Source organism: Elgaria multicarinata, chromosome 13 (genome assembly GCF_023053635.1).
Source record: "Elgaria multicarinata webbii isolate HBS135686 ecotype San Diego chromosome 13, rElgMul1.1.pri, whole genome shotgun sequence".
NCBI lineage: Eukaryota > Metazoa > Chordata > Lepidosauria > Squamata > Anguidae > Elgaria > Elgaria multicarinata.
Genome location: NC_086183.1, coordinates 27,862,494 through 27,881,185, shown reverse-complemented (window position 1 = coordinate 27,881,185; position 18,692 = coordinate 27,862,494). Strand labels below are relative to the sequence as shown.

At 47.5% G+C, this 18,692-nt stretch overlaps 2 protein-coding genes across 8 annotated transcripts in view; both read right to left on the bottom strand.

The window, feature by feature from the left end:
* The window catches only part of GRIK5 (glutamate ionotropic receptor kainate type subunit 5), a 61,783-nt gene extending 61,615 nt beyond the window's left edge, over positions 1 to 168 (bottom strand). Inside the window, exon 1 of the mRNA XM_063140777.1 lies at positions 114 to 168. The gene's annotated coding sequence lies outside the window, so the exon portion shown is untranslated. The remainder of the gene's footprint in view (positions 1 to 113) is intronic.
* Positions 169 to 11,845: 11,677 nt separating this feature from the next.
* ZNF574 (zinc finger protein 574) lies at positions 11,846 to 18,259 on the bottom strand. Of its 7 annotated transcripts, none has more exons than XM_063140010.1 (3): positions 17,199 to 17,672; positions 12,680 to 15,235; positions 11,846 to 12,067 (listed from the first exon to the last, which is right to left on the bottom strand). In XM_063140010.1, the coding sequence occupies exons 2-3, from the start codon at positions 15,213 to 15,215 to the stop codon at positions 11,943 to 11,945; spliced, it is 2,661 nt and encodes an 886-aa protein (XP_062996080.1). In that variant the 5' UTR covers positions 15,216 to 15,235; positions 17,199 to 17,672; the 3' UTR covers positions 11,846 to 11,942. The 7 variants fall into 7 exon arrangements, with proteins under 7 accessions (XP_062996080.1, XP_062996079.1, XP_062996076.1 ...); XM_063140009.1 differs by adding an exon at positions 18,196 to 18,259 and having other exon boundaries at positions 11,974 to 15,235; positions 17,199 to 17,320; XM_063140006.1 differs by adding an exon at positions 18,196 to 18,221 and having other exon boundaries at positions 11,974 to 15,235; positions 17,199 to 17,335.
* Positions 18,260 to 18,692: the final 433 nt, after the last annotated feature.

Genomic DNA, 18,692 nt, shown 5'->3' with positions numbered 1-18,692 from the left:
CTTCAGACAGAGACCACATGAGAATGGGGAGGAAAGGGGCTATAGTAAACACACAGGGACACCCCCCCACCCCACCCCCCAAAAAATGTAACAGTGAAGTATTTCAGACTTACGGAATCCGTGAACTGCGCCCCCCGGCCTCCTTCTCCTTGCAACTCCCCCTCTTTCAGAGGGGGGGAGCCCCCTTTTCTTCGTGATCTTCCTTGGGGGAGGACAGCCGGGTCGCCGTTCTCCCCTCCCCTCCGCTCTTTCTCTGGAAAATAAAACCGTAACAACCTCCCCCCCTCCCCACTCCCTCCCTCCGCTGCCTAGAAATCTCCCTTCAATGGAGAATCCGTAGAGAACTCTGGGATCACCTCCCCATCTGGAAACCCCAAATACCGCAAGGCTGAAGAGAAGGAAATGGGTGGGTTTGGGTGGGGGAGCTAAGCAAGAAGGGTCCTTTGCTCCCAGGGGGCCTCGCCCCCGCCCCTCGCAGCCGAACTGTGGTGCACAGCAAGTTCAGGGTCGTGTGAGGTTGGAGGGCCGGCGGGGGGGGGGGGGCTAATCAGATGTCTCAGGAGTCAAAACCCCAGAGGCCCCCGCAGGTCCAGGGGGGGAGAACTGTCCATAAAAGAGGAAACTCCCCATGTCCGCCTCTCCAAATGCTTCCCTCACCCCACCCCCCCTTTGCTGGGGGGGTGGAAACCCCCCTTTCTCCTCTCCCCCTCCAATTGAGCACGGTCGCCTTTTTCCTTTCCTCCTGGTTATGGGAGCAAACGTTGATCTTCCTTCTGCAAATTGGGTGGGAGCGACGCAGCCCCCCCTCTTTTTTTTCCTTTTCTTTCTTTCCTTCCTTCCTTCTCTCTCTCCCTACGGTTCTTCAACCATTCGACGGCGGCACTGGCGGTCGGCTGGGTGGATGGCGAAGATGCAATCCGTGGTCCACGTCTGGATCTTCTCGGGGCGGGCGGAGGAGGAACGACAGCTATCCGGTTGCCCCCCCCCTCCCTCCGTCCCTCCCAGTTGCCGCCACCCACCCCCCAAAGCCAGGCGGGGGAGGACAGAGGCTGCGATCTGGCGGTTGCCAAAGCCGCAGAAGCCCGGATCGCTCCTTTTCCTCCCTCCCCCGCGCCGCTTTTCCAACTACACCCCCGTGGCGAGTGGGGGTGGACGGTGCGCTCAACGTGGCCAACGGGGGTCCCGGGGGGGGAGGGTTGTCGAGGCTGGGAGGGGCGTTGGCCGGCGGCAGCGCTGCCTTTTTTCTCGCCCACCAGGCTCTCCCGCTGCCGGGGGGGGGGGAGGTGGACGGGGGGGGAGCGCGGCGGCGGCGGCGACGTCGGAGGAGGGGGGAGAGGGCGGGAGAAGGAGCGGAGCGCATTGGCATGCGCTGCAGCGCTTCGCCGGCGCGCACAGAATCTTGATGAAGCTCGCTGCAATCCGGACTCACTCCGGCGGCCCGAGAAGAACGCTGCGCCAGCGCGCTCGGTGCGAGTCGTGAGGGGTGTCCGGGCACCTGCTTGTTTGGTGTGTATGTGTGTGTTTTCTCCAGTAACGAAACTCCGCCATTGGGGGCGGGGGCGGAATCGTGAATAGCGCCTCTGAGCATGTGCAAACTGCCTCGGCTTTAATCCCACTCACCCCCGCCTGGCAAATGCCCATCTGCCTAGGGAAATGAAACCGCAGGACCCGTGAGCTTAAACTCTCACTCGGATTCTCTCCTAGTTCCCTATGGCGTCTCTCCGACCTCCCAACACGACGTTTTTCTCTCCACGCTTGTAGGCTCCTAGGGGCAGGGACCTGTATAAAAAGGCTCCCAATAGTGTGCCCCAGAACCTACCTTTTCAGAAACTGAGCACAGGCCCAGCGCTCAGCTCCTTGGGACATGTTATCAGTTGCAGAGTTCAATCCTGGAATGTGTGAAGTAAGGAAAAATAAACATCAGGGTCTCTGAGCATGTGCGAAGTGTCTTTCTCTCACTACCAAATTACCACAGACTGTCTCTACCCATTTTACATGTCAGAGATTCAAGGTTCTTCACCTATATTATCTCCATCAGCTAATTTTGTATGCCTCCTTTCCACAAAAGCAGGTTACCACACACACACAAAAACAGAATAACAATATAAAAAATCAACACATAGCATAATAATGTTCAGAGTGTCCATTTAACTTCACAACAACCTTGCAAGTTAATTTAGACTGAGAGTCCCTTGCTCCAGCCCAGTGAGCTTCATAGGAGAGCCAGGGTTTTGAGTGTGAATCCATCACAGCAGCTCCTGCCCCATACCTTGCTTCTGGGTGACTTCCTCATGGCTATACAATGTCCTTGTTTGCCAGAGCAGCGCTTAAAGCAAGGAGGGGAAGACTTCTGCCCCATGATGTTTTGGCCTACAACTCCCATAATCCATCACCATTGGTTATGCTGGTTATGGTTTGTCGGGAGTTGTCAGGCAAAATAATTGGAGAGCTACAGGGTCCCACCCACGCCACGCCCGTTTGACTAGAAGCAATAGGTTGGCTTTTGATGACTGGGAATTATATTCAAAGCGCTAGTCTTCGGCTGTAAAGGCCTACATTGTACGGCTTTTGGCTATCTAAACATGCATAGGATTCTGCTCTAACATGTTTAAAAAGATATTCACTCATAGAATTCAGTTGTACTTTAAGATCTCATTCATGGATCCTTCTTGGAAACCTGCAATTAAGATATTAGGTTCCATTCTCAAGTATAGGAGAGCATTTACGCTTGCTTGCTTTAATGTGTTGCCATCAGCATTACTAGAAGGACGATTTAGTAAGATCCCGGTTAATGAATGGATATGTCCCTGTGGTTCTGGAGCGATAGAATCTGTTGAACATGTCATTTTGCATTGTAACATGTATGAATGCAAAAAAAGGTTAATCTTTCCTTTATTAACAGCCTTTTCTGGATATAGCCCCACAACGTTGGTATTCATCTGTTTAAGGGATGTGTCCTCCCATATTACTGAAAGGGTCTCTAAGTTTCTCATGACCTCAATGCAAATTAGAAAAATAACATTGCAATCCTTCTGAGAGAAGCAACTCACCAAGCTGTATTTTGTTTTTATGTCACTTTTTATCTATCTTTTGTATGTTTTGGTGTTGATTTTGCTGGTCTGTGACCGTAATAAATAACAATTAATGTTATTATTAGGTTGGTATGCTTATTATTATTAGGTTGGTATGGAGAGCTCCGGCTTTTGGGCGGTATAGAAATGTAATAAATAAATAAATAAATATTAGGTTGGTATGTTATTAGGTTGGTATGCTCGACCGACGGGTAGGGCCTTGTCGGTGCTGGGCCCCAACCGTGGAACCCTTCCTACTGCCAAACACCTCGCCTCTCCCTTCTGTACAAGCATTCAGGCGAGCCTTGAAAACCTTCCTTTCTATTGTTGCCTTTAAATGAGATTGTGATTTGCATGTATTTGTGAGGGCATAGGCCTAAAAAGCAGCTAAGAAATAATTCAGATGAGTAACAATTAAATAAATTATAGCAGTCCAGGGCAGAGTAATTGGTTCTATTTTTATTTGAGTGTGTGTTATGTGTGTGGACTTCATATATATATTTAATTTTTGTGAACCGTCCAGAGAGCTCTGGCTATTGGGCGGTATAGAAATGTAATATATATTTCTTGATCATTTCACTGCTGGAATGTATATTCCAGCAGTGAAATGATCAAGAAAGGTCAGATCACAACCTATAACAGAATTAAAGCACTTTCCACATTCTGTGAAGCTCAAACATCTGGGCTTTTTCAGTTTAGAAAGCAGAAGACAGAATCAGGATTATAAAATGACAAACTATGTGAAGGTGGAAAGAGAGAGAATCATCACCCCTCCGCTGATGCTAGAAGTTGGGGTCACCCAGTGAAATTGATGGGCAGGAGATCTAGGGCAGATAAAAGAAACTACTTCTCACAGCGCATCACTAATGTATGGAATTCACTGCCACTCAAGAGATGGGGAAAGCCACAAGCTTAGATAGCTCTACAAAAGGCTAACACACAAAACTATGTCTATTAGCCATGATAATTACTTGGAAACACCATGGTTAAATATAGCATATCTCTAAATAAAGGCTATTGTAGACATGTTTGGCCACTCTAGGAAGGATACTGGACTGGATAAGGATAGGATGGGAAATCTATCACCCTCCAGGATTTATTGGACTGCACTCCCCATCATCCCAAGCCAACAGAGTCAACGGTGAAGGATGCTGGGAGTTTTAGTCCATCAACAGGAGAGCCACAACTTCCCTATCGCTGAGACAGACCTTTGGTCTGAGCTAGTAGAGCTCTCATTCAGTATTTATCATCCCATTCTTTCCCTTCAAGGAAATCAAAGCTAGCATATGTCAGGGGTGGGGAATTTCAGGCCCAGGCCCAGGCCCAGATCCAGCTTTCCTAGGGTGCCCCAGATGGCCACACCCATTCTTCATGGCTCCACCTTCTTTTCCCCAACCACCAATTATAGGGTGCAATCCCCAATTTTGGGCACCTCCCCACATTCTAAAATCTTGAAATGCCTCTCCAAGGGCTTAGTTTGTTTGTTTATTTATTACATTTATATACCGCCCCATAGCTGAAGCTCTCTAGGCAGTTTACAACAGTTGTAAATAAGAGTCGCTTGCAATAAGAGCTTTAAGCTACAGTATGTTGTCATGTCTGTATTTCCGCTTTTGACTTTGGTCCCACCCACCAATAGAATGTGGCTTCCAAGAGCTTGTCCAAAATTGAATTCGGCCTTCAGGCTGAAAGAGGTTTTCCACCCCTGGCGTATATGGCTCTCTTCCCGCTCCAACTCCCATTATCCTCACAGCAAACTTATTAGGTAATTTAGGCCAAACGCTGGCAGCGAGACCAAAATCACCTTGTGAGTTTCACAGCTAAGTGGGGATTTGAACCTGAGTCTCAGCAGGCCTAGTCCCACCTAACACATAGTGCTGTGGCTTTCTAAGGCACAGAGTACTGGCAAAAGGTGGAGGGTTGAAATGAGAACGACAGTGTGGTCTTTAGAACAAACAAATTTGGCCGTAGAAAAATAGCTCTGTTGTTAGGCAGGTTAGGCAGTGGCCTCTGTAGTGTTGTTGGTGGTGGGGTGTTGTGGAGGAGGGGCAGCGGCTTCCCTGGCTATTCCTTCTGCTGGAGGACAGAATTGTGTGTGCCACATGGGCCTGCAGTGCACCCTCTAAACTAGCCTACAATTTTTAGGTATTTATTGCATTTATTATTGCATTTATATCCCACCTTTTTTTCCTCCAAGTAACCCAAGGCTGTGTACATAATCCTCCTCATCCTCTCCATTTTATCCTCACAACAACAACCCTATGAGGTAGGTTGGGCTGAGAGTCTGTGACTGGCCCAAAGTCACCCAGTGGGTTTCCATGGCTGAGTGGGGACTAGAACCCAGATCTCCCGACTCCCAGTCCAACACTTTAAAGATCCCATTGCCAGTCCAGTTGGCTTTCATATGTGGAACATGGGAGGTTTGGCTTTTGCCTAAGGCTGCAAATGGTCTTGAGCCAGCCCTGGGAGCAATGCCTCATTGCTGTCTGTTGTTGCCGGTTTTTAAAGCGGTGCTGGATTCACACTGACATGGCACACCACTATCTGTCTTGCTGCCTTATTTTAAGGGTATGAAGACAAGCTGCAGTTGCTCATTGATAATAGATATGCATTCTGTCTCTACCCAGCGGTACATCTGTTACATATCACTTCATCCTCATTTCATTAAAGAAAGAGCAGAGGTGGAGGCCATGGTGCAATCAGGTCATTTTAGACCCTGAATTGTAATGATCATACAGTGCAGCAAGGGAGCTTTAAACAGTCCTGCGTATTAAACGACTAACCCATCTCCCACCCAACTGTCATTCCATGCTTAACAACTGTTTCTAGGTTCCTGTTGTGTTAGAAGAGGGGTGCAGAATTTCAGGCCAAATTCAGTCCTTCCGGGGGATCTCCGCCCCTGCTGCCAAATTCATCCCTCTGGAGTTCCCAAGATGACGCACCCTTTCACCCAATGACTGTTGGTTTCCTGGCTTTCATGCAAGCTTTCCCCCCATTTTAAAAGGTGGAACTGCCTCTCCTAGGGGTTAGCTACTGGCGGTAAGAGCTTTAAGTTAAAACATGCTGGTATTTTTCATGCGTTGAGCCTGCCCCATTTGCCTTGCCCACCACTGGAACACAGCCCCCCTCCCTCCCCGAGAGCGTCTCTAAAACAGAAATTGGCCGTCGGGGCTGAAAGAGGTTCTGCCCCCTTCTGATAGAACAAAACTGTCTGCCAACCTTGATTTTTTTAAAAAAATACTCTGAGCATGTCCAGTTTGGGATTTTAAACTCAATTAAATCACAGCACAGCTACAGGTTTAAAATGGAGCTTGCTTCTTCTGCTTTCATCAACTACCCACTCTCTGGGTGGTCATTTGGAGAGCCCCTCTGGGCTGCAGGACCCTGGACACGGGCCTCAAGGTCCAGCACTGAGTGGGAGCCAAAGCTCAAGGGAATGGACTCCTACATAGGTGAGGTTAAATTAAAGGAAGAGAGGTGATGCTTCAAGATCAGCGCCTGCAAGAGATCCCTCGCCCTGCTCTACTACTTTCACTACTAATTATCTGTTTAAAAATTGATCTGCCCTGAACCATTCAGAATAAAGCAGGTTACCAACTTGATTTAAAAAAAAAACACCACATACTTATTTGCACAGAATGGGAACAGGGGTTGCAATTCCTCCAATTTCTGTCCCAGGGCTCTGCAGACAGTGGCAGCTTCCAAACTCCGATCGGAAATCCCATTTGCACAGGTTGCAACAGGAGGAGAGGACAGTGTTTTGAGGAAGAAGAAGAAAAGGAAGGAACCAAGAGATGGCAGCAAGGAAGCCAAGCGAGAAGAAAGGGATGGAAAAAACAAGTTAAAAGGAGGGGAATGTTCGTTCTGCTTCCCTGTCACTGCATGAGATTCTTTTAAGGCATAGCCAGCAAAGGGATTAGCTACTGTCAACGTGTATCTAGGATACACAAGAGAAAGAGACAGACAGATAGGACACGGCTGGATCTGCAGTAGAAAGAAGATGCAAAGATTAAAACAGGAGATATGTATTGGTACTATCCGAGAACATTTAAGAACCCTCTCCACCTAGTTAACACAGTCTCATATGGGGGAACTCTTAGACACTTTTCCCTCCACTCCATCCCCTCTATACCCAAAGCTGCCTCTAGAAACTCATCTGCTATCAGGTCAATTGATACCCCTCACAGCAGAAAATCTCTGAGCCACTATCAAGGAGCCACTACCAAGCTTGTCTCCTAGATGAGCACTCCTGTGTGATACAGCTATTCGTCACATTCACATTTGATACATCTAGGAGTACATGTTAGAACATCTACCACTGAGAGCCAGCATTGGTATAGCGGGTTAGATTACGACTGGAGAGATCCAGGTTCAAATCCCCACTCGGCTGATTGGGTGATCTAAGGCCAGTTACAACTTCACAAACTAACCTAGCTGGAGAATATTGTGCACTGCCCTGAGGGTCTTGAAAGAAAAGTGGGATAACATTGTAATGAATTGTAATTATGCAGCAACCCTCTAGTAAAATGGCCAGCCCAGCTAAACTCAGCTATTTTTGAGTCGGTATCCTATAGATAGCAGATAAAGTTCATTAGGTTTCAATAGGTGCACTCATCATTTGGTTAAATGGGGATAAGGGTTAGTTAGTCGGCCAATATAACATCTGAACTTTTGCTTCTTATGGTGATGCGCTTTCATTCAATGAGTTTTAGTTCAGCTGCTGTCATCTCTCGTCATTTGTATTTTGTGCTGTATTGTATTTTTATGATTTGTTAAGCCACCTTGGGTACAATTTGTAGAAGGCAGCACAGAATAAGTAGTATAAAAACAGAGGAGGTAAATGTAGCAGAGGGGAACCACTTGTTTAATTTCTGGTCCCTTATGAAAATAACCGTATAGGGAGGAACAGTTAAAAGCAAAGACAACAGCTATAGAATGCTGAACATGGAAGAAGAGAGTGAAGGAAGGAATAGGTACATTTACTCTAAAGAAGAGATTAAGACAGGATGCAATAAGAATCCACACGTATTTTAAAGGTCTGGCATTTACAAAAAATCTTCTCACTGCTGCTGATGTTTTCACACATCCTTGCTCTATTCTTGCACTCACTACTGTATGTATTTGCAGGTGTCTGGTAAGAATTTGGTAGTCAGACCATAGAAATTAATACTTCTTCGCATAACACATAATCTACAGAATTTACTGCTGCTAGGGTTAAGAATGGCCATTGTCTTTAATGTCTGCCAGCAACTAAGGCCTTAGCTAGACCGAAGGTTTATCCCGGGGTCATCCCTGCCTGTTCCCAGGATCCTGTGTCATTTAGATGCACAGGGATGACCCCAGGACGATCCTGGGATAAACCTTAGGTCTAACTAAGGCCTTAGTGGCCTCTCTGTGTCCAGAGACTCAGCCAGCAGAACTCTGAGCAACATTGGAGCTTCAGTTAGCTGCCATTCAAGAGGCAGCTGGACAGCTATCTGTCAGGTATGCTTTAAGTTAGATTCCTGCAATGAGCAGGGGGTTGGACTCGATGGCCTTGTAGGCCCCTTCCAACTCTATTCTATGGATCCATCCCTATCATTTTTAAATCATGATCAAAAAGAAAGTGCAAAAGTGGGCGTTCGTGTTTTTTTGATGAAATACAGGTTTGCCCTCATTCAGTTCCTTAATTTCATTTCCCCCATTTTCTTCTCATTCGTCTTTTATTAGCGCCTTGATTCTTGTGTCACTTAATTATCCTCTCACTTGATTTTATACGTGATAATCTATTATAATCCATTTCTAAGTGAACCTCCCCATTGTTAATATTGTATCCTTATATCAAGAGATATGGATTCTTAAAGCACAGGGAGTAGCCAAGAGAATTATTATATAACACTGGAAGGACAAATCTACTCCTGACGTACAATTGTGGGTAGCTGACATTATCTTCTTTGCCAACACTTGAGTTGGGCTTGGGTTTTTTTGTTTGTTTTTGCGGAGTGGTACAGAAGAGGATTTTAAAGCAATCCCAAGGCTATTTTCAAGGAGTCATTTGTGAGAAAATACTTTTATGCTTTTAAAAATGTACTACCTATCAGTTATTGGTTGGCATTCCTAGTTAACGGATGTTACTGTTACTTTCTATGTGTAATGTACTAGATTCGGTATATGTAATTTCCCTCCCCCTCTTTTTGCTGTTTGCAGAAGTTAAAATAAAGTTTGATAGTGTTTTCTAATGTATGCCAATGATTCTGCAATACTAGACATTCAGAAGGGCTTCTCCACCCCATCTTCATCCCAGAAGTCAGCTCTGGGGTGTGTATGTTTTCCCCTTGTCTCAAGCCCCCCTCCATCTCCACCAAATATACACACTGGACAAATTAAAAGAAAAATAGGAAATAAAATTAAGTCTAGACATGAGCAGAAAATAGTACCCCACTCCCATGATTCCTTAAGGGCACAAGAGTCCCTTTTCCCTGTGCTCCCAGACATCTGGCAAAGCTATCCCTGTTCAAGCTGGAGTGGAGCACCACAAAGGCAACAGGGCTTCCCCTCCCATGAAGTGAATGGAAAAGCTATTCCCACAGGAGCTCAATCCATGAACCAGTAGCTTTCTTTCAGTGACAAAATCTAAAGCAGACCCATCCAACTCTTTAAAAAACAACAACCCAGCTTCCAAATCTTGAACCACAGGAAAAAGGCCGCCGTGCTCCATACTTAATATAACATTAGCACATCTTTAATGTGTGTGCCACTGAACTGGAAGGTGAGCTGACGTGCCAGAGGTGGAAATCCAGAAGCACAGCTAAGCACAGGGAGTAGCATTAACACTGCAGCCAGCCAGAAAGATATGACCAGAATGAGATCCTTCCTCAAGCTGTCGTGACAACACTGAAAGAATCTATCAAAAAGCACAGGGGAAACTGCTCTGTGGCCTCAGGACAACGGAACACACGTACATATGAGCATGAAGGCAAATGTTCTTTGATCTGCCGCACATTTAAGTGACTGAACCTTCGCAGCTGATGTCTTCAGCACCACGGCCAGTTCCTTGGCCAGCAAAGCAGGGGAGATAGAGGCAAGAACTCTACCAAGGGCAGCCAAGTGGTATAATAATGCATTGCCCCACCACTCTTGCCCTCCAGGACCTACCTGCATTCACCCCATGCGTGACTGTGTGGAGGTGGCAGGTGGGCATGAATAAGAGAAACGAGAAAAGACACCTGGTCTGAGGGCCGTAGGCAGGCTGGGAAAGAAGATGCAGCTGGGACTCATTTGCTTCAGTGGTCAGAAAACAGCCAAGTGGAAGACTGGGCTAAAAGATACACCAAGGAGGGAGGGGGAAAAGCCATAATGGAGGAAGCCTCCAAATGTGCAATGCAATCTGTAGCAAACTCTCCATCAGCCCTGAAGACATTTAGCTTATATTTTAAGGTGGTGGTGGGGAAGCATTTCTGGTTCTCGTGGCATTTTATTCTTGATTAGAGTCTCTACTTGTCTGGGGATTGAATTTTACTCATCCCTTCCTCTCATTACCCATTTCTTTGGCGGCTCCCACTTGAGGGGAGGGGAGAGGAAATCTCTATTCCGCCACCCAGGTTTTGTGACTCAAGAAATATCATTTGATTCTCAGACGTTTCCTTTCCAAACGACCAGGCCATGAAAATATCAACATGATGGCTAAAATTGTGAGTACTAATGACAGCCAGAATGAAACCTCCACATTCAGAGATAGTAGAATACCCCTGATTAGCAGATGCCGGGGGCAGACACCAAGGGATGGTTATTTCTATTGTGTCCTTCTTGTCACATCCCCAGGGGCATCTGGCTGTCTGGTGTTGGAGACAGGTAGCTGGGCCAAGCAGATCTTTGGTCAAATTCAGCAAGGCATTTTTATGAACATCCCCACCCAGTGGAAATAACGCATAACTACAAGCTCCAGCCAAAGGAAGTTTGAACAGAGAAGCTGGCCTAGAAGGACTACACATAATTGATTAATCAGTGGGAAGGGGGCACTTTTATTTGGTTAAGTCAAGATTTAATGTCACACTTTATTTATTTAGAGTCTATTTCAGTTATCCTGTGACAATAACAGGGAATAAAAAGAAAATGTTAAAGCTATTATTTCCTTCCAACAAAGAGTGGTAGCTTTTGCTTATTACATTTTAAGTTATCCTCAAAAAGGGTTACATGAAAGTTTTAGGACTTGTTGTGCATTTCAAAACAACTCTGTCAGTTAATCATCATGTACATTTCTATTAATGTATGAAATCTGCACAGACTTCTAAATAAATAAAAGATTTCTTTCTTCCCAGATAAAATGCAACAGCAGTTTTAAAAGGTGTTTCCTCCTGCAAGAGGGAGATGAAGAAACGCCCCTTCCAAGGTAGAGTAAGCAATTTTATTACAAATTAAGATTGTTTTAATCTGCTTTCCAACTAATTAAGAAAACCTTTCTAACTAAACAGAAATTTCTAATCAGATTAACTTAGCTGAGTAATCAATTAAACATTGCTGCCATAGCAAACTTAACAGATCAGTCAAAGTAGATTAAAAAGTCACTAAGGGTGCATCTTATGCATGTTTAGACAGAAAAAAAGTTCTACAACTAGCATTCCCCAGCTAGCATGAATAGGGAATGGTGAGAGTTGTTGGAAGTTTTTCTTTGTACCCTAATGTGTTGACAGTCTTACTCAGTACCCAGCCCTACTCAAACACCACTGTCACATCCTGCCCACTCTGGAATTATCTCCTCTGCAATTAGAAACAAACCACACTTCAAAAAGCATGAGCACTTTGATTTCTGTTTAATTTTAATATGAAGTAACAAAACTCTCCCACAGCCATGGGGATGAATCCAGTTAGCAAGAAACCAAATTTAAAGAGCTGTTATGGATTACAGGGGAAGGGGTGGGGGAGTATCTGGGAGGTGAGGACCAACAGCAAACATGAAGAGAATCCCACAGTGAAGAGAGGAAACCCAGTCAAGAGGTATTTACAATCCAGACTGAACCCTAGACAGGAAGAGAAACAAAAAACCATTTAGCATTAGAGGGGAGAGGGGCTCAGCTGTAGAGACAGCTGCTGTTGGGCATTCCTGGGATTGGGGGCTGCCCAAGTCATAAAAGAAAAGCCAAGTTTCATACAGCTGAGTTGGAAAGAAAAGGCAACCCCAGGGGAGATGGGGGATCAGAGCCCACAACGTTGCGGAGTGCCCAAGCAGGTAGCACTACTGCTCTGGTGAAGTGTGTGCGTGTGCGCGCGTAGGACATGGCACCCAGTTCGTCACAGAATCAGGCAAGAAGAAAAATGATGATGCAACCACATTCCAGAATTGGCCAAGTTGTGGACACCAGAGCACATGGATAAAAGCCGGGGAGCAGGAGTTGTTGCAGCTACACCAGAGCCTCATAAGGGGGAGCCAGAGAGCAGCAGCTCTCAGTCCACACAGGCTGACCAGCTGCTGCTCCTTACTCCCCCCAGCCCAACTCAAACTCCCCCAATCTGGACATTCTCCACCTGGATGTTCTCAAAGTGAACACCCCCATCGGTCGGATAGATTTCAATGGTCTCCACCACAGGGATGGTCTCCATAATGGTAACAGTATTGCCATAGACCTGCTCACTAGGCACCGAGGAAGCCGACGACGTCGCTGTCGCCGCTGCGGCGGCGGCTGCAGCGGCCGCAGCAGCCGCAGCGACAGCCTCTGCCATGACCTCTTGCTCATGCTGCAGACGCTGCTGCTGGTGCATTTTGCGGTGTTTCCAGAGGTTGGAAAAAGAGCGGTAAGCCTTGCCGCAGGCATCGCAATGGTACGGGCGTTCCCCTGTGTGGATCCGCTTGTGCTCAGCCAGCCGCACCGCGATCGTAAACGCTTTCCCACACTCGTCACATTTAAAGGGTTTCTCCCCGGTGTGCAGGCGCCGGTGATCCTTGAGGTGGGTGGATTGCCGGAAGGCCTTCCCACAATCCGGGCAAGGATAGGGACGCTCGCCGGTGTGGATGCGGCGGTGAACCTGCAGCGACGTGTCTGTGCTGAACAGTTTCTTGCAATCGCTGCATTCAAAGGCCTTGGGGCAGGTGGGGCGGCGTGGCCGAGGTGGGGGTGGTTCGAGGACCGGAGGCTCTTCTTCCACGCCTTCAGGGACTTGGATGTCCCCGTGCAGCCGTTCGTGGGCTCTAAGCTGCGCAGTCGAGCCAACCTTCTTGCCGCAGACGGAACACTCGAAGTGGCGGCTCATTTTCCCACACTTGTGCTCCTTCAGCTGCTCAGCGGTAACAAAGGCCGCCCCACATCCAGATGTGCAGCGATGGGGCTGCTGACCAGTGTGGCTTAGCTGGTGGACCTCTAGCAGGCGGCGAAGCAAGAAGGAACGGCCGCAGGTCTGGCACTTGTAGGGATATTCCCCCGTGTGGTGGTAGCGGTGCATGAGCAGGCGGTAGGGCCGGTGGAAGACACTGCCACACTCCTGACATTTGTACGGGTAGTGGCGGCTGTGCACCAGGAGGTGCTGCTGTAGGGTGGACGACTGCGTGAAACACTTCTGGCAGATGTCGCAGCGGTAGGGCCGCTCACCCGTGTGCGTCAAGCGGTGGCGCTGCAAGTTGGCCGGCGAGTTGAAACTCTTGCCGCATTCCTTGCAGTGGTACGGCCTTTCCCCGGTGTGGGTCAAGAGGTGGTTGCGCATGTGGGACTTCTTCTTGAACATCTTGCCGCAAGTCAGGCATTTGTGGCGGCGCTCCATCTTGTGGGCAAAGCGCTGATGGCGTGACAGCTGCGTCTGCTTGGTAAAGGTCTTGTTACACATCGGGCACTGGAACACACTGGGGTTTTGTTCAAGAGCGCCGCCGTCGGCCGAGATGGCCGTGTTGTCCACGGCGCAGATGATGGCCAATGGGACCACTTCCTGCTGCTCTTCTGGTTGCTCCGGGGCGTCAGGGGGCTCTTCCTCAAGAGGCTGGTCCTCAGGAGGAGAGGCAGGCAATTCATCGGTCTGTGTTGAATTGGCACTGTGGGAGCGCCGGTGGTAGAGGAACTTGGTCATGTTGATGAAGGTCTTCCCACAAGTGCAGCGGTACAAGGGGTTTGAGGAGTGAGTACGCCGGTGGGACAACAGCACGGCCTCGGTACCAAAGCCCAAGCCGCAGTCCACACACAGAAAGCGCGACTCCCCGCTGTGCTCTTCCCGATGTTTTTCGAGTGCGGCTGGAGATGGCAGCACCTTGCTGCAGAGCGGGCATTTGAAGGCACCCTGCCGGTGGCTCCGCATGTGCAGCTGGAGCTTGTGAGCTGAAGGGAACGGCTGGTCACACTCAGTGCACAAGTGCTCCTTGGCAGCCTGCTTCGCTTTGCGGGACGGCTGCTCCCCAGGGTTGTTCTTCAGCTCGTAGCTGTGATCAGTGGCTGTAACACTGGTTGGGGCTGGAGGGGGAATGGCCCCATTATGCACACCCACCAAGCTTGGCGGCGTCAATTCCTTTGGCTCTGCAGGGCAAGGCGCAGGCAGCTCCCTGGTTCGCGTCCCTGGGGGTGGTTGTATTACCTGGTGCGTGGCCTGATGCTCCAAGAAATCTGCTGTTGACTGAAACAGCTGGAGACACTCGCCACACTCATAGAGCAGCAGTTGCACAGTTCCGCCAGAATCCGCCCCCTCCACTGGCTTACGATACGAATGCTCCAGGTTTACGAGCGCCCGGCTCTGCGGAGGCGGCGCTGGTGGCTCCGGTGGCTTGCGGTGGGTCTGACGATGGGCAAGCCACACATCCTGACTGGTGAACAGGGCCTTACACTCTATGCACTCATAGTGGATCTGACTGGAGCTCAGAGGTTTCAGCAAGGGTTCTGGCTCCTGGGTCACCATCTTGAGGTGCATCTCCTGGTGTTCCAGCAACTGACTCGGAGACATGAGGATCTGCCCACACTCCAAACACTGGTACTGGCTTTCCTGCACAGTCACGGTCTGATAGAGACCAGCCTCCCCACCTGTCACCAGCCCAGCTTCCGCCAGCCCAACCACTTCATACTGCTGCTCTTGCGAGCACATGTGGCTTTGCTGATGCACCAGCGCTTCCTCCAAGGTGCTGAACTGCTGGCTACACTCTGAGCAGACATAGCGATGCTCCACATATAACAGTGTTTCTTCAGCTGATTCGGCCATCATGAAAGAAGGCCCTCAGTCTGCTGGGAAGAACGAGAGAGAGAGAGAGAGAGACAAAATTAGGGAGCTGGATGCTCTAGACCAGCGGTTCTCAACCTGTGGGTCGGGACCCCTTTGGGGGTTGAATGACCCTTTCACAGGGGTCGCCTAAGACCATCGGAAAACACATATTTCCGATGGTCTTAGGAAACTGTATTGACTGAACTATGTCATGTATCATCTTTTGTATTATTAAAGCTATTGTTATGTATTATTTTCAATAGCAAACCATCCCATGACAATGGATCGTGTAGAGAAGTACGAAAATAATTTTATGGTTGGGGGTCACAACATGAGGGTCGCAGCATTAAGAAGGTTGAGAACCACTGCTCTAGACTAAGGCTGAAGTATTTGGTTGATTAATCAGATGGATTGAAATATGCACTTTTTTTAAAAAAAAAAATGCCCATAATGAATAAGGCAGATTTTTAATAAATAAAACAAATACATTTTATTTTTTAATACAAGTACTGCTAAATTTGTGACTTGCAGGTAGATACTTAGAAGCATTCCTCCTTCGCTCAACACAGAGGAAGAAATGCCTTCTCTGATATGATGCATGAATCCATTGTTTTAAAACAAAGAAAACTGCTTCCTTCCCCACTTCAAAACTATTTTATTTATATGCAAAATGATATATTTAAGTAATAAAGATACATTAAATTAAGATTTCTTTTCATTGACCGATCCTATCCTAAGCTATGCCTGCTGATGAAGCAGGCAGGACACAAGTCATTTACAAGTTCCTACAGCAATAATAAGAAATAAATCTGTAAGGTCAGTCCAATGCAGGTTTACCTAGAAGTATATCCCATTGAGTTCTATAGAGCTTACTCCCAGGTAGTTGTATATAAGATCATAACCTTCAACAGTATATCAGTCAACTATAGTGTCAGATGATTAACCAGCTGGGAACAAATTTTAAATTAGTGGGACAAAGTTACAGAGTACACTTGGATAATTTGGGAGGTTACTTGAATATTAGTGCATTACTGCAGCGGGGGAGTGACAAATTTAAAAAATGATTAAAGATGGCCTCTTGTGACAAGGAGTGATAGTTTTTGAGTATTAACATTTCATAAAGGTGCTTATACTTTAATTTTGGCAATACAACATAAGAGCATAGGAAGTTGTCATATCCTTAGTCAGATTGTATGTCCATCCAGTGATATGGGGCAGAAAATTTTCCAGTACTTTATTTCTCCCCAGAAAAAAAATCCATTTCATAAGTTCATTAGGAAAAAAAAGGAATGTATGCCAATTGCAAATACAATATTAGACTTAGCAGTCTCGAAGTTATAATTGTTTTTCAGGTGATTATCCCTATTATTGAAGCATGTCATTGAAATTATTATTTATTTCATTTCCATACTTCCCAATAGCCAAAGCTGTCTGGGCAGTTTACAAAAGATTAAAGCCTTAAAAATACAAAATAAACATTATACATAAACATTTACATACAAAACAATTCAAAACACTCAACAATAAACATTCCAAGACTGGTTAAAATCCTTATATGCTGTCAAATGCCTAGGAGTTGAGAAAAGTCTTAGCCTGATGCCAGGCAGACCTCAGTGGGGAAAGTGTTCCACAATTGAGGAGCCATCACTAAGATCCTCTTCCTTGTTGCCACACTCCAAACCTCCCTTGGAAAGTGGGCAGGGAAGGATGGAGGAGAAGCCCAAACTAAGTGGATTGTTAAGAGCTCCAAAAGAGGGTTTATTCTTAATATTTTTTTTTAAAAAAATGAAATGTAGGCTGTTTGCATTAAACTCCGATTTCATTTTAAACCAATTAATTTAAAGAGAAAAAATATTGTGTAAAAAACCCCCATGCATATATATATTCTTTTTTTAAAAAAACCACACACATTTCTCCCCATCAGCTGTCTGAGACTCTAACTGCATTTCCACTGGCTTCAGGGTGGATCTGGTTTCTCTCACATACCTTCCAGACTTAAGGCCAGCGAGCAGCCCCGGAAGGGCTTGCAGCCCTAGAAACACATCCAATCTGGCTTGCTTCAACATGCACCAAGTCTTGTAGAAGAATGTCCTTTCAAATCCCTGAAACTTGAGTTTAAAGTACTATAAACAAACAGAGAGCAGGCAAGGTTGCAGATCATTCATTCATCTCTCTTCAAAACGTATACCCCACGCTTGTTTCCCCATTATACATCTGAGGGTTCTCCTTATGGACTGACTAGCCCACCCAGAATCAGGCGATTCCCTCTTTTTATCAAGCCCTCATTTCTACACTATGGAGAAAAGCACAGACACCACACTTCTCTTCTCCTGTGCTGGAGAGCAGTTCTCATGCCTCCTTCTTCGCCCTCGTGGACTGTGTGTGCTTCCCTACACTCTTACTTTTGAAGACAGGCCTCCCCTCCTCGCCAACCTCCCACCACAATAAAGAACCTTGCAATAAAGGCAAACACGTGTATTGAAGCATGATTTCGTGAGCCAACGCTTACTTCCTCGGATGCATCTCCTGGACTCTTTCCACCACTGCCCTGCACTGGGTGTACCTCTACCTCCCTTTCTTCCCCTTCCATTCTACCTACCCATCCTCCTTTGCACAAGTGCAAGTGTTCCACCTGGCCCTGCCCTCCCCTTCGACTCTAACCCTCCACTCCCCTCCCCCTTCATAGAGGTCTGACTTTCCAATCCGTGCATGAAGGCTCCAACTCCCCCCACCCCTGCACACCTTTGAACGGGGAAGGGGAGAGAGGAGGAGGCGCCTCTATCTTTCTCTTACCCTCCATCCATTCCTCTCTCGCATGGAGCGCTTTAAGTTCCCCTCCCCCACCTTTGCAGGGAGGGTCTCGCCGGCTCTCCCTCCACCACACCCCCGCAGGGGGGGCTTACTCTCTCTTCTCTCTCCCCCCCCCCGGCCTTGGGCTCCCCCCTGCACTAGGGGCGCTCTCCCCCAGGCCCCCTCCCCTCACCTTTTTTTCTCCCTTCTGTCCCCCACAGCCCAGCCTTCTCTCTCACCCTCCTCCCAAAACAAACCGTCTCTCCATTGGATCGCAGCGCCGGGCCAATCGAGAGGCGCCTTACTCAAAGGCTCGCCCAATCGGCGCCTTCGTTCCTGCCCAACGCGCGAGACTTTGCCCGAACCCTTCGGGATCCGTATAGGGCGATTTCATAGTGACGTAGCGCCGAGGCTAAAACTGAGGCTGCGCGCGCGTGGCGTTAAGGAAGGGGGAGGGACGGGAAAGGAAAAGCGAGGGAACCTGCCGGCTGGGCTGTACCAGTACGAGATTTAAAGCGGGGGGAGAGAAAACGAATGGCACTTGGATCAAACCAAAATGATAGGCTCTTCCAGCGAGATTAAAGGAGAGCTGGGTGGCAGGTTATAGCAGGCTTGGGGAACCTGTAAGCCCTCAGATGTTGTTGGACTCCAACTTCCATCAGCCCCAGCCAGAATAGCCAATGTTCAAGG

Excerpts from the sequence above, each read along its gene's own strand:
- ZNF574 (XM_063140009.1), bottom strand. The coding sequence starts at position 15,215 with ATGATGGCCGAATCAGCTGAAGAAACACTGTTATATGTGGAGCATCGC.